Genomic DNA, 13,540 nt, shown 5'->3' on the forward strand with positions numbered 1-13,540 from the left:
TGTATCTCCCCTGTACATACCCACCTTCAAGTAAAGGTCCATCCTACCACCTCCATTCTGCTCTCTCAAGCTACAGGAGAGATTAGTTTTTTCTCCTCTTCATCTCTTTGCCTTGGACCATGACAACTCTGTTCTGAGAGGGGGGGGGGGACAGCTATTTGCCTGGATGGATTTAAGTTAACAGGCCTGGGGAGAAATTAAAAACCAGCAAGCCATATTTTTATAAGTCTCTTGGCTTTGCTACTTTGCGCAAGGGAACAATGCCCCCTTGGAGAAGGGCACACGCATTGCTAAGTTCATTGCCACTCAACCGTAGTACTTTCTTTCAAAAGGGGATCCCCATATAGTCTGTTTACATGTCTGCCATCACTGAGCATTCTTTCAAAAAAAAGATATCCCTGCTTGTATGTCACTAGAGAAATCACAAAAACCAACCCTCTTAACTTTTTGTGGCCCCTGCTTCTGCAGTCAGTCAGTCAGTCTCTCTCTCTCTCTCTGTCTCACATACACTCACACACAAAGGGTAAAGCAGCTCTGTCAAATACTGGTTTGGCATTAGGATATTTTCTTCAATACTGAGAAGAAACGCACATAAAAGCACAGACAACCAAAATAGATAGCTCAGCAACACTTCCCAAAAGTGCTGATTCTCTGAGCTGGAAGACAAGGTGGATAAAAAAGCTACCCACCAAAGAAGAAGAAAAGAAATAAAAATTTATATAATATATATTCATATATCAAACAGGCTGCCTGAAATAGTTATGTTAAACCACAATACACTCATTTGCGCGTGCTCTCTCTCTCTCACACACACACACACACACACACACTCTCTCACTCTCTCTCTCTCTCACACACCACACACACACACTTTTTCATATCCATAGTGAAGCCAAGAATATAGTTGGGTCACATGTCCCCCTGCCTAATTTGTAGCAATGCACCTCTCAGAACAGGGTGAGGGAACTGGCAAGCACACATCTTTCTCTAGTAAGAACCAAGATGTATTATTAATAATTTTTGTGGGTTTTTTTTTTTTTTTTTTTACAAAAAGGAGAAACAAGTTTCCACACAAAGCACTACAATGATAACTCCCTTTGGTAGAAAGTGTAATAAAACGTATCTGCTGCTCTTGTCTGTAGGTACTAAAACCTGAAGCCACCTGGTACTAAGGTACACAAGAAGCTAGTACAGTTATACTAGCACATCAAGCATACTTTTTCTTTAATAAAAAACAAAAAAATTGACAAATATGTACATTTATTTACAAAAAAAGAAGGGAAAAACCAGTTTAAAATTGGTTGCTGCTATTGTGAGAGCACATGTTTGTATAGGTACTGTGTGTGTGTGTGTTGTTGTGAGTGTGGGGGAAGAGAGTGTTTATGTGAAAAGCTGGTGCATGGCACTAAGAGAGACTAGTAAACAAGCAGGTCCAAAAATAAAATAAAATAAAACAATAGTTCCACTGGCACTAGAAAGGACAGACTGATCTTAATTGGTTTCTGCAAGTCAGGAGTCCAGGTCACAGGGATGAAACCGGTAAAGAGGAGAAGACTTGAGGGGGCAGATCCATGTTTCTGACATCTGGACTATTGAGGCCAGTGAGCTCATGGAAGATTCCAGAAAGTCTGCTGGCCAGTCCTGTTGATTCAGGTGACCAGGCATTTCTGGGATTCCTAGGATATTCTGGTCATAAGACTCTTTTGGGGGAAGGGGGTTAAATGCACCAAATCTCATCAAGCACCCGGATGTCCTTGATGCCCATATCATTGGAGAACGCTGGTGTGTATAGGCAAGGTGGGTTTCTCTACAGCTACTCAGACACCCCCACGTCCCTCACGCCATGGTGCATGTATGGCAATCTCAGCCCCTTGGCAACAGTTCCAGCTTCAGTTCCTCAGGATTTATGTTTCAAAAGCAACCCCACTGGGGCGACAGGATGTACCAGTTATGAATTAGTCAAGAAGTGGCCGTTGTTACGGAGATACACAGTGAGGGGGTAGGGGGGGAGGGACGCATCTTCCTTGTTTTTCTTGATGTACACACACACACACGAATGTGCACCCCTAAACACTCTTACATTTTCATCTCCCCACTGGAGTTTAGGGCGTCTTGAATATTGTGCCATATTTGACGCGGTACTTGTTAATGCTCACAAAGTGCAGGTCCTCTGTATCGCAGGTAGTGGTGCAAGGCACCAAGCCTTCCAACCCTTCGCCCATTAGCCACTTGCTTGTTTCAGCTGCCATTTCACGGGTCACATGTTCCTTGGTCCATTTGTCCACCCAGGCCTGGAATCGCTGGTGCAGCCTCTTGCTCACTCTTTCATGGGACTACAGGGGGCAGAGAGGGAGAGAGGGCTACAGTCACCAGCATCAAACACACACTCACACAATGAGGGGTCACATGTGGAAATATATGACATGTATACCCCCTTTCCTCCATGAAACTCAGGGAAGCCTACATAGGATTTTCAGACTTTCCCCTATTCAGGCACTGAACAGACCCAGAGCCACTTGGCTTCAGCAAGGTTGCTGCACTGCATCATGTGCCCTCATGGAATAACTGTATTTCACTCCAGTTCTTTATCATCGTTAGCTGGCAGATGGTTTTGTGAGCAGCTGACACCCATAAAAAGTGCTGTGTTTTGAGGCACAGTGGAAGTTCTATCTGTGCAGTCACATTAGTTATGATCCATTAACTCATGCAAGGACCAATGGAGGGGCACACAGTGGTCTATAGTTTTACAGAGTGGGAGCTGATGGGGCAGCAGAGTGTTCAGTGTTCTTGGCCCAAGCAACGCCTGGACCACAACATCCAGAGGCTCCCACCTTTCCCCCAACGGACACAGGCCTAATCCACCAGGGCATTCTCCATGTGCAGGCCAGTGATACAAGGACAGAACGTCAGGGGAGTTGAGATCAAAACCGTCCAACATTCTGGCAGTCTGCAGCTTTCCCTTGGGGAGAAGATCAGCTGCTCATCCCATCTCCATTTCTCAGCCTTACCTGATGGGCACGTAGCAGAGCTGTCCTCCTGTACATGTAATCCTCCGATTTGATCACGTATACCATCTTATAGGAGTTTAGCTTGAATTTGCACTCCAGCTTGTCCAAGCTCTCCACATTCTCCAAGGGCTTCTTGCTGATCCCCTCCTTCCCGTCCTTCTCCTGCTGCTCCCGACCCCGCTGACACTTGCGGATCCGCCTCAGGTTCCTGTAAAGCAGAGAGCCCCTGCTGGGATTAGCGCCTGCCTCCCTCATCGGGCTGGATGGCGTGGCTCGTGGGGCCTGCTCCTCAAAATCCATCACACTGCTCGTGCTGAATGACGATAAGAGCGTAAGGGTCGATTCATACGTTACAAGTGCCATGGCTGCCTGCATCCTTCTCGGCTTGTTGTGAAATGCTGTAGAAGGGCACAGAGCCCCTTCCACCAGAGCTGAGAACAGGTTGAGAGGGAAGGAGAGGTTTCTCAGGGACTGTCTAACTTGATGCGTACCCTGCACTGAGGAAGAACTGCTATAACATATACCATCCTTGTCCTGGCCACAAATGAGCTTTCTGGTATTCTTGTGGGCAGCTGGTTGGCCACTGTGCAGATAGAATGCTAGATGGACCCTTGATCTGATCCAGCATGGCTCTTCTTATGTTCTTTTTTATTGATTCAGGGAGAAGACACAAAAGCTTATGACTACATCTATCAGTTGGCTGAAGCTGGGACAATGTGTGCAATGGTAGTTTCTCTTCTCCTCCTTGGCGCGTGACAAGCATTAAGTGAGCCAGCCCTTGTGAATCTCTCCTTCCCACTCTCTGCTTGTGCTGAACCCTGGGTGGATCGGTCTCTGCAGTCTTCCACAAACAAGTGGGAGAGGATGCAGACAATCCTGAGAAGATCAGACCTGGCCACGGTAACACATGCCTTAGTTACATCCTGGTTGGATGACTGCAATGCACTCTATAACTGGCTACCTTTGAAGAGACTTGGGAAATTTCAGCTGGGCTAGAATGGATGCTGGTGGGAACATATTACACCTATTCTGCAACAACTGCACTGGTTTGTTTCCGGTCACAATTCAAAGTGTTGGCAATTGCCTTTAAAGCTCTAAATGGCTCAAATCTGGGATACCTGAAGGACCATCTCCACCTGTTTCCTAAGATCTACTGGAGAGGGCCTTTCTTTGCATCCCATCCATGGCTAAGGCATGACTGGTCAGGACGAGAGAAAGGGCCTTTTCAGTGACCCCACACACCGACTGTGGAATACCTTATCACAGGAGATCTGTTTGGCCCCCTCTCCTACAGGTTTTCAATGACGGGTTAAACATTTCCTGTCTTGCTGGGCAGGTGGTTTTTATGTGGTATACCCTCATTTTAGAACATTTTATCTGCTGAGCCTGTTTCTATTTTTATGCTGCTTTCTTTTATGGGATTGTGTTGTGCTGTAATTCCTGTAAGCCACCCTGAGCAATGCAAATGCATGGGAAGGGCAGGGTAGAAGTTTTCAAAATAAATAATCAATTATGGCCATTTTGCTGGGTGACTCAGCCCTTAGCCACTACTAACTGAAGGCTTCAAAGTTTCTTACAAAAAGCCAGGCCTTTATAGCAGTAGCTGTGGAATCAAGTTATTGGTGTCAAAAGCACTTTGCATCTAGTGCATTCACATGAAGCCAAAGCTAGTTTGCCCAAGCCCACACTAGCTGCCACTCCAAGTGGCTATCTTTCCTTTTTCTGTAGGCTTTTTTGGCATCTCAAGACACAGGGGAGCAGGAGCCTACTAGGAACTTGCAGACCATTAACAGCAGCACAATCCTGCCACAATGGGCTCTCTAATTAGCAGTTCCTATAGTGGTCCCATGCAATGGGGCCATTATCTCCAGAGGCAAGGCATGTTTCAAAATGGCTAGTTATCACTTACAGCAAAAAACGATGCATGATCTCAGTCCACTCACCTTGGCAGAAACACGGGCTTTTGGGCCAACTGTTCCCGCAGTTCGGGAGAGGTAGAATCAGAGTTGACGTACCGATCCACATAGTCAGTCCAACGCTGAAATGGGACACAGAATAAAGACAGGGATTAATGAGCTCCCTTTAAATGAAAAGAAGCACTCCTGTACCAGCTCAAGAACGAACATATATACAACCACTGCAAGCTTCCCTTCCCTATTCCAATGGTTACACTAGGCTCTGTGTTTGCAAAAGTGGAGTAGGGAAATTCCAGTCCATTTATTTATTTTAAAGAAGAGCAGCAGAGATGTGTGTAACTTGGACTTTAAAGCAGAGATAGAATAACCCACAATGCCTGGTCACCCAGGCACTTAATTTTTTTTGCTGCCAAACAAGTAGGAATCCGAAATATTCTCTCTGCCCTTGTCATTACGAACAAAGTTTAAAAAGAAATCTGCTTAACATTAAAGCTGTTTTAATGGCACAACCTTTACAATATTTATAAGTGGCAGTCTGCTGCTTCTGGAAAGCTATGTCTTTATGGACTTTTAATCACTGCAAACGCATCTGAAATTTTCAGGACCACACTTTTAAAGTTCAGCTCCATTTTCCAAAATTTCACAATCCTCTTCCCTATCGGGCACATTGGAAGCAGCAATTTCATATGAAGGACAATTTTAAAAAGCCCTCTGTATCTTGCTTTTTACTCTGTATTGTTGAAAAGACTCATTACTCACCCTGAGCCAGAAGCATAAGAACTACAAAGTGAAATAACTTTACTGGTAGGATCAGACCCCGTTGGCTTTGGCAGCGATCTCTGGCAGTACACAGCAGTAACTTCTATGAGTAGCCTTGATACTGAAGGATCATGTTGTGTTGAAAAAAAAATTCTGCCCAAGTATTTAGGTTGTGTTTAAAAAAAAAACAAAAAAACCTAAAGAACAGCATGCAAACATTATCCCTGATGAAGACTTCATGAGAAAGTGTTGGGAAGCGCAAACTCATTCTTGGCAGCTACTTGTGGTTCACCTCCTCTCTTTGATTTTTGTACTGCACGTAAACTTTTCACAGCACAAAATCTGGAATTTGGTACCTAAAGTGGCCAGAGATCTCAGCCTCATTATTAAAAAAAAATAGTTGTCTAGTGCTCACTACTGAGCTGAAAATGCCAAACCAGTTAAAAGTTAGAATCCAATACACAGCCATGACTTGGATTCAAGCGTTGTGCCTATTCAGATTGAGGTATTCATAATCTGAAGGAAAACAACAGATTTAATATAGTAGCATGCACGAAGAAGTGTGTCTTCTTTAGGACAACAACCAAGGCCTACTGTATTAAAAATGCACATAGGGTCACCTGAGAAGTGCCTTGAAGAATGTTTAAAACTGCTAATCAAGGGCTCCAAGAACAGCCCTCTCTTACCTCTGCCTCAACAGGATCATCAGAGTTCTCCTCTTCCGTGTCGAGGAGCTCAATGGTCAGCTGAACGTGGCCTCTGCTCTGAATGAACATCAACTGCACGACAGAATACAGAGATTTAGCAAGCAATGCAAACCTTCCCCAGTATTTCTGCTAGGTGCCCAAAGCCTATGACACACTATCTAGTTTGAACTTGGCACAGCAATATAAAGCCAGCTTCCTGGAGAGCAAAGAAGGTTCAGATCAGCAGAAAACTGGCTTGAAAAGCCTTCGTCAATAATTCAGATTTACATAGTGACCATAAATTTACTTTTGGTGGGAAGCCTCCAAGAAGCTGCTCCCCCCACAAAAAGGTGGGGGTGAGGGAAGCAGACCTACCAGCATTTCGCCTTTTGGGCTGGTTACTATCCGACCCACCTCTGCTGTGGAGTAGCTACTCCTGACCCACCCTTCACAGTCCTCTAATACAGCAGGAGCTGGCTGCACCATTTAAAAATGTGTTCCATGAATGTCCTTTTCTGGTGCTCTCCACCTCAGGAGTCTTTCCCCCTTCTCCAATCTGCCTGTTCCCACATGTGTCTGCTACAGCAGTGTGTGTCCCATCTGCAAATTAAGAGTTGCCCTTTTCACTGGTCTCTCTTTCCCACTTCTGTTCCAGAAAAGGAAAAAAAAGTTTCACACCAACTTGCTCCAGCTGCTCTATCCCACCTGCAGGCACTGATTAAAAAATCAGGGAAGAAAGATTTGCTGCAAGGAAGCAAGGGAAACCTAGAGCAGACTCCCTGGAAAGAAATATTGAATTTACGAGCCTTTGGTCCTGGCAGTGAAATGGATTTGGGACACAAATGAAGTCCTATGTAGGAGTGTGTGCGAAAAGAATAGAACCCCTGTGTGCAAGGTAAGGGAGAGGGAGGTAGGGGTGTGTTTGTGTGTGTGTTTGTGTATGCGTGTGTGTGGGGGGTAAGGTATGTTGGATAAGTGTAAAAAACCCCCACAAGGATTCGATTTGGGGAGAGGAAAGGATAAAACTGTATTCTTTAGTTATGTAAAGAACGTAAGAGAGGTGTCAACAGCGTATCATTTCTGAAAGGAGAAACACAAGAACTCAGGCCGGTGGGAAGCCATGCGTTCTGTGTTGCAAGCCCTTCACTTTCATGAGGACAGTGGGGTGGGAGGCGGCACCTGCTCAGTGAAAAAAAAAAGCATTCTGTATGGGCTCAGAGGCATTTATAGTATATTTCCACTGGCTAGTAGAAATCATCACTGGCTACTAAGTCCTCCCACAATTTGTAGACCCTTGCTGTCTGCTCGCACCTGAGAAACAAGGAAGAAGTTGCTCAGAGAAGACACTAGCGGAGAAGGTTCTAGGAAAAGGAGGCCAGTGCTAGCCCACAAATGATGCAGCCTCCCTCTTTCTCTGCTTCCTCAAAATAGGGAGAGCAGTAGATAATTGGGATTTGACCACACGCCATTACTACCAATTTGAATCACGTGGAATATAAATCATTTGAAAAAGCATCCAGATAAATTTCCACTAGTAAAATTTTTTTTTTCTAGTAAAGACACCAGGCTGAGAAATAATAAAATCAAAGCCAATGCTCATTTTATGCAGGCCTTGGTTTGATGGAGCGTGCCGGTTTACCTATTTGTTGTTTCATTTCTAGTTGCTCTAAGGGGGATTTGTATGCAGCCACTGCTGCATCAATAAAATGCCTATGGTATCTTCTATCTTCTTGATTTATTTACATTGCACTGGAACTGGCAGGTTATGGCCTTAACACTAGTCACTTGGTGCCATCATACAAGGCAAGTAAAACTCTTAGCGAACTGCTCAATAAAAGTTAATGTACCTTGGAAATGTATGTGTGTCCTTGGTCAGTAACAAAAAAGATCAACCCCTTCCCTTTCCAGAGTAGTCCCTAGACTTCTGTCCCCTCTAAAGCTCATCAGGATCTCCTTTCCTAATTCCATGAAGGCTCCACATCCCTCTTTTTACCTTAAAGCAGTTCTCGTCTTGCATGAGCTGCTCAGCTTTGCGCTGGTACGCTGTCTCCACGAGGGACCGAGATGACTGTGAGGACAGCAGGCCTCCAGTAGCTCCGTTGTTGTTTTCAGACAGGTACAGTTCTGTCACCTGCACGCAGATTTCGTCGCTCACTATGTGCTGAAGCTGGTGATTTTTAAAGAAGGAGGGGGGAACATTAAAATGCCTTTGTAAACCCAAATGACCAGGTTCAAAATTTCTTTACCCTAACTAAGCCAGAGTGAGAAGTAATTACGGCTTAAGAAGAGCCATGCTGGATCAGACCCAGGGTCCATCTCGTCCAGCATTCTGTTCACACAGTGGCCAACCAGCTGCTGACCAGGAACCCACAAGCTTATGAATGCCATGCCATCCAACAGCAATGCCAATAGGCAACAAATGTAGACATTAGCCAAACTCACTGTGCTTCGCTTCTCTTTCCCCACTCCCCCAGCAGATAGCGCATGAAGCTGAACAGGTAGACACTGGGTTTCTATAACACAGCCCAACTGTGCCTGTTTTCTCTCACATGCCCCATTCTGAACGTAGTCTTATAAGGCTACTTATTGGGAAAACTATATATGAACCAGGCCAAAGGCAGTATGTGGCTGCAACTCTTCCTTTGCTTTTTTAGAATTCTGAGCAATGATGGAAGGTTCCATCCACCAACGTCCTGAACAGTCTAGCAGGGCATGGAGTGGGGTGGAGGAGAGGAGTTGGAAACTGGCAGGCTTGACAGCAAAGAGGAGGACGAGGAGGAGTTCCTGCTATCCATCAACTTCTCCTCCTCAGCAGGTGTGTCTGTCTTCAGTGAGGCCGTTTATTGTTTCCTTCAGCAGCAACCACTTTTGCCTAGTCAGGCAAGGTCGGTGGCTGGTGGAGCAAATGAGGGAAGGCTCTTAATAAATAAGTTGTAACTGCTGAAGACAACAGGTTAATAATGGTAGATCTCCCTCTTTCAGCAAACTTGCAAGATTCCAACAAAACCATCCCAGAATTCTAATCAGAGAAAGGATCCCATCCATACAATGGCAAAAGTGTGCATGAATTGAGCCTTTGTGTGGCTTTTAAAGTGGCTACATTTCTGAAGGTTCACCTGGCTGCCCCTGGGGGGCGGGTGGACAATACTTATCATGAGACACTGGGCAAGCAGTTTACAAATGTCTCAACATCTAGGCTGCGTTAACAGCTAGTACAATTAAAGCTTCCAAGCGTATACATTTCACAGTTTTCAGAGTGTATTGTAACATATCTATCCATTACAATAAATTAAATCTGAAAAAAGGTGGAAGCACATTTTGAAATGAGGTGACCTTGCTGAAAAGGAACAAAAAATAATTTGCTATTATTTCCTATGTACACATACCATCTCTCACAGATTTCTTTAGAACCATTAAGACGAGAATTGAAAATAAAAGGTTTTGAGCATGTTTAATAAAGCTTAAGAAGGAATTTCTGGAAAAGGCAAGTATGAATTCTAAAGAACTGGAACAAAGTAAAGTCAGGCGAACATTCTGATGTTGCAGTGGTGGAGCTGAGCTGAACATTCAGGAAAATCATGACATGTAGTCTTCCTGCAACTTTCCCCTGCCATCCAGCAGTCATTCCATCAGGCTATAGCATAGGGAGAGACAGGAAGCTGGGCCACCCATCGAATCAGTTGCGAAACCAGCCTTTTTTGGCTCCTCCTCTCTTTGAGTTGTTTCCATTCCACCTCTTCATGATAAGACGATCAACAACTTACAGCTGATTACAGCTGACTGTTAGAAGATCTGTGTAATATTAAGAACTAGTACCAAAGTTTTCTTGCTTTCCTTTTCCAACCCCATCTCTTTTTCCTTGAGTGTTGTTTCTTTGTTCGTAAGCCTGAGGGGAGGCACTGTCTTGTTTTATTCATCTGGAAGCTGGTCTGGAAACTTTCCAGGTGAAGAGCAGCATGTAAACGCTTTAAGAGACTAATCTGAAGGCCCTGGGATAGCGTCCCAGGGACCATAGGATATTTTGGTGTCCCCCTCCCGATGCTCCTATGACCTTGGGAGGGGGACTCTGACGTCCAATCACTCCCCCTATCCTCTTGCAGCTGTTCCAGAAAAAAACCACGGTGCCTGCTTTCTAGGTCACAAAAAAGCAACCTCCAATGGTGTCGGGGAGGACAAAATGGCTATGTGACAGTGGGCAAGGAGAGGCTGAGAACCGAATTATCCTGTGGCCTCTCCGTCGTACATTCTCATCCACTGCCAGTAAGTGAGTTAGATGGGCTCAGAGGTCCATCTAGCTGGGGTATTATTTGGAGGAGGAGGAGGAATGGGAGGACAAAACACCACTGTGTCTTCCTCCTGCCCTGCTGGCAATAGCCCAGTAGGACGTTGAATTTTTGGAATCCTCTGAGCTTGAAGGCTTCCATCTAATAGGGTGCAATCCATAGGATTGCACCCTAAATAAAACAAACTCTATCCTCTCAGAATGAAGGCAGAATAGAACACTGTTAAGTGCTCCTCCCCGTGTGAAATACCTTATTATATGAATTCCCCAATAATAATTCTCTTTTCTTATCTTAAACTTTGGTTAAAAGCAATTATTGCCTCTACTCTCCAGTATTTCAGTCAAATTAAACTCAGATTTTTGGTTTTTCTTCATTTTCATGGGGAGGGCATACATGGCTTTCTCCATCACCCCCCTGCCCCCCCCCACCAAAAAATACAGTGGTAGGATCACCTGTCGAACAATACTCTGAATCAGCTTGTCCATGGTAAAGGCAATGTAGGCGTGAATGGTAAACATCTCACGAAGAGAATCTTCATACTGGGAAGAGTCCATGTTACCATCCAGCAAATTCCGCACCATGTCTAGGAAAGCAGGATAATAATCTTCCACATCGATGTCCACTAAAATGGGGTAGGAAGGAAGCACACCATGAAATACAACACCAACACTAAGAAGGGAATGGACCCATTCTAGAGGCCTGTTGCTTTCTCTTATCTGGCTCTTAAATGCTGCTACTGGGGCAGTATCATATTGATCTGTTAAAATGAGAGATCAAAAGCTACAAACGTTTAAAGAGCTTTTAAAATCAAGAGACCTGTGTAGACAGGGACAAGAAGAAATATGTGATGGCCAATCCAAGCCGCTTAAGGCGGCAGCCCTATAGCCACTTACCAGGGAGCAACGTCCACTGAACTTAATAGGACTTACTTCTAAGTCAACATATATAGGATTGTGCTACAAGATGATAAAAATTGATGGAACTGGCTTTAGCAGTAGAGCATAAATTAAATTTATATATACACACATGCGTGCAAATATGGCTTGACTGCCTGAGGAGATCAATCCATTTGGGCAGGCAGGAGGTCAGAAAATAAGTATAGAACTTAAATACTTTATTACCCAAACAGGTTGCTTCCGTGCTCAGCTTGCACTTTCTTACCTTATACCAAGGGCGTATATTTATTACAAGTTTTTTTTTTTTTAAAAGCCTGGAACAAGATAGTAACACCCCCCCCCCCCAACATGTGCTTTTATTCTACACTGACTTCGGTATAGTTAGTAGAAAGGAGAGATTACCTGTGTCTTAATCACTACCTATGTTTCCTCTGTCCAGAAGTTAGACATGTTAGGCACAAAAACGTTAAACTCCTTTTCTTTTTTCTCACTGACCCATTGACCCAACCATTTTCAACTTTCAGCTCATTGCTTTTAGCTTTATGGAAGTATTTCACCCTAGGAATGCTGCATGCAGCTTTAGTGTTGAGTCCCAGAAAGCTAGAGAGCCAGATACTCTGGGAAAGAGTCCAATATATGCCCTTGGTATAAGGTAAGAAAGTGCAAGCTGAGCACGGAAGAAACCTGTTTGGGTTCATGGCACAGCAGTGCTTAATCCAAGTACAGCTCGATCAGCGGACCCTAGTTCCACCTTATGAACTTCTTGAGCATTCAAATATTTTCAGAGATGGGGAACATGCACATCAAGAACCAGCACACACGAAGGGTTCATAGAGGTGTTTTCTTTAGAAAATGGAGGCAATTGCCTCAAACTCAAAATGTTTAGAATTCAGGAATGCTCAGGGATGGGGAATATATGGTTCTCCAGATATTGTTGGACTGCAATTCCTACCAGCCCTCATCATTAGCTATGCTGCTTAGGGCTCATGGGTGTTGCAGTCCAACAACATCTGGAGGGTTACATGTTCCTCATCCCCGGCTTAGCTAATCATTTAACATCCCAAAATTCAGGAACTCCTGTCCACTGTTGGCCACAGGTCTGTGCTTAAAATCCCATATTTTGCTTCCTGCTGGGTAGGTGCAGAAGCCTATTTCTCTCTGTTCTCTTAAGAAGACATCTATTATTTGCTAGCAACAAGTTATCTAATTTTGTATCTTGAAGCTTTTGATGCAACTGCTGCAATTTGCATTTTTAATTGTTTTAAAAATGTGGTTTTATTCAGTAACTGTCTAAGCTTTTATTCTTGTCTGTGTCTTTTACCAGGCACAGCACAATATGCCTCTAGTGACTTAACACTCAAGGTCAAAAATGCAAAGCTGTTGCCAGTGGCCTGAACTCTGAGCCACTCTTATTCTCTGGGTTGTTAGCATTAACCCATTTGGCTGCTAGTAACAGGAATTTATTGTTTACATCTTTGTCATAAAGAACCTTCAGGCTTGGAAGATACATCATTCGCTGGCAGTGGAGACATACAGGCAACAGGGCATAAACAGAACATGAGAATGGGAGCTGGATCCAAAGAACAGCTAAGCTGCACCGGAGAAAAAGGTTTATCTAGTCTAACATTCTGTTTCCAGCAGTGGCCCGCCAGAGGTTTCTGGAAAGGCACAAAGAACAAACCAACTCCAACCCTTTCCTCTTCTTTGCTCCTCAGTTCTAGTATTTAGAGCTATACTGCTACTGAATCTGGAGGTTCCATTTAGCTATTGTGGCAAATAGTCACCTGACTTCTGTGAATTTGCCCAACACCCCCTTTTAAAGCCACCTAAGCTACTGGCCATCATCAATAAAAGGGGTTTCATGGCTGTAGCAAAGGAAGCAAAGACAGAACAGGAAGGAGGAAGGGTCTCACAACAGGTAGTAACCCCACTGCATATAGTTTGTAGACCGTAATGTACGTTACCCAATGCTGCCCTCCTCTCCCTCCCCAC

General features: G+C 44.4%; 1 protein-coding gene across 2 annotated transcripts in view; it reads right to left on the reverse strand.

Moving 5' to 3' along the window:
- Nucleotides 1–1,051: 1,051 nt before the first annotated feature.
- Nucleotides 1,052–13,540, reverse strand: part of SIN3A (SIN3 transcription regulator family member A) — a 53,239-nt gene continuing 40,750 nt past the window's right edge. Inside the window, exons 16-21 of one of the 2 annotated variants that reach the window (XM_084816767.1) lie at nucleotides 11,105–11,274; nucleotides 8,363–8,536; nucleotides 6,370–6,462; nucleotides 4,952–5,046; nucleotides 3,009–3,216; nucleotides 1,052–2,333 (exon numbers count right to left, since the gene is read on the reverse strand). In XM_084816767.1, coding sequence (XP_084672893.1) covers nucleotides 2,103–2,333; nucleotides 3,009–3,216; nucleotides 4,952–5,046; nucleotides 6,370–6,462; nucleotides 8,363–8,536; nucleotides 11,105–11,274 — 971 coding nt within the window. In that variant the 3' untranslated portion in view covers nucleotides 1,052–2,102. Of the gene's footprint in view, nucleotides 2,334–3,008; nucleotides 3,235–4,951; nucleotides 5,047–6,369; nucleotides 6,463–8,362; nucleotides 8,537–11,104; nucleotides 11,275–13,540 lie in introns of both variants that reach the window. The other variant, XM_084816766.1, reaches the window with a different exon arrangement.

The sequence above is a fragment of the Heloderma suspectum genome, chromosome 11 (assembly GCF_057233095.1).
Source record: "Heloderma suspectum isolate Gila_16-S chromosome 11, 16-S_ref, whole genome shotgun sequence".
Classification (NCBI taxonomy): Eukaryota; Metazoa; Chordata; class Lepidosauria; order Squamata; family Helodermatidae; genus Heloderma; species Heloderma suspectum.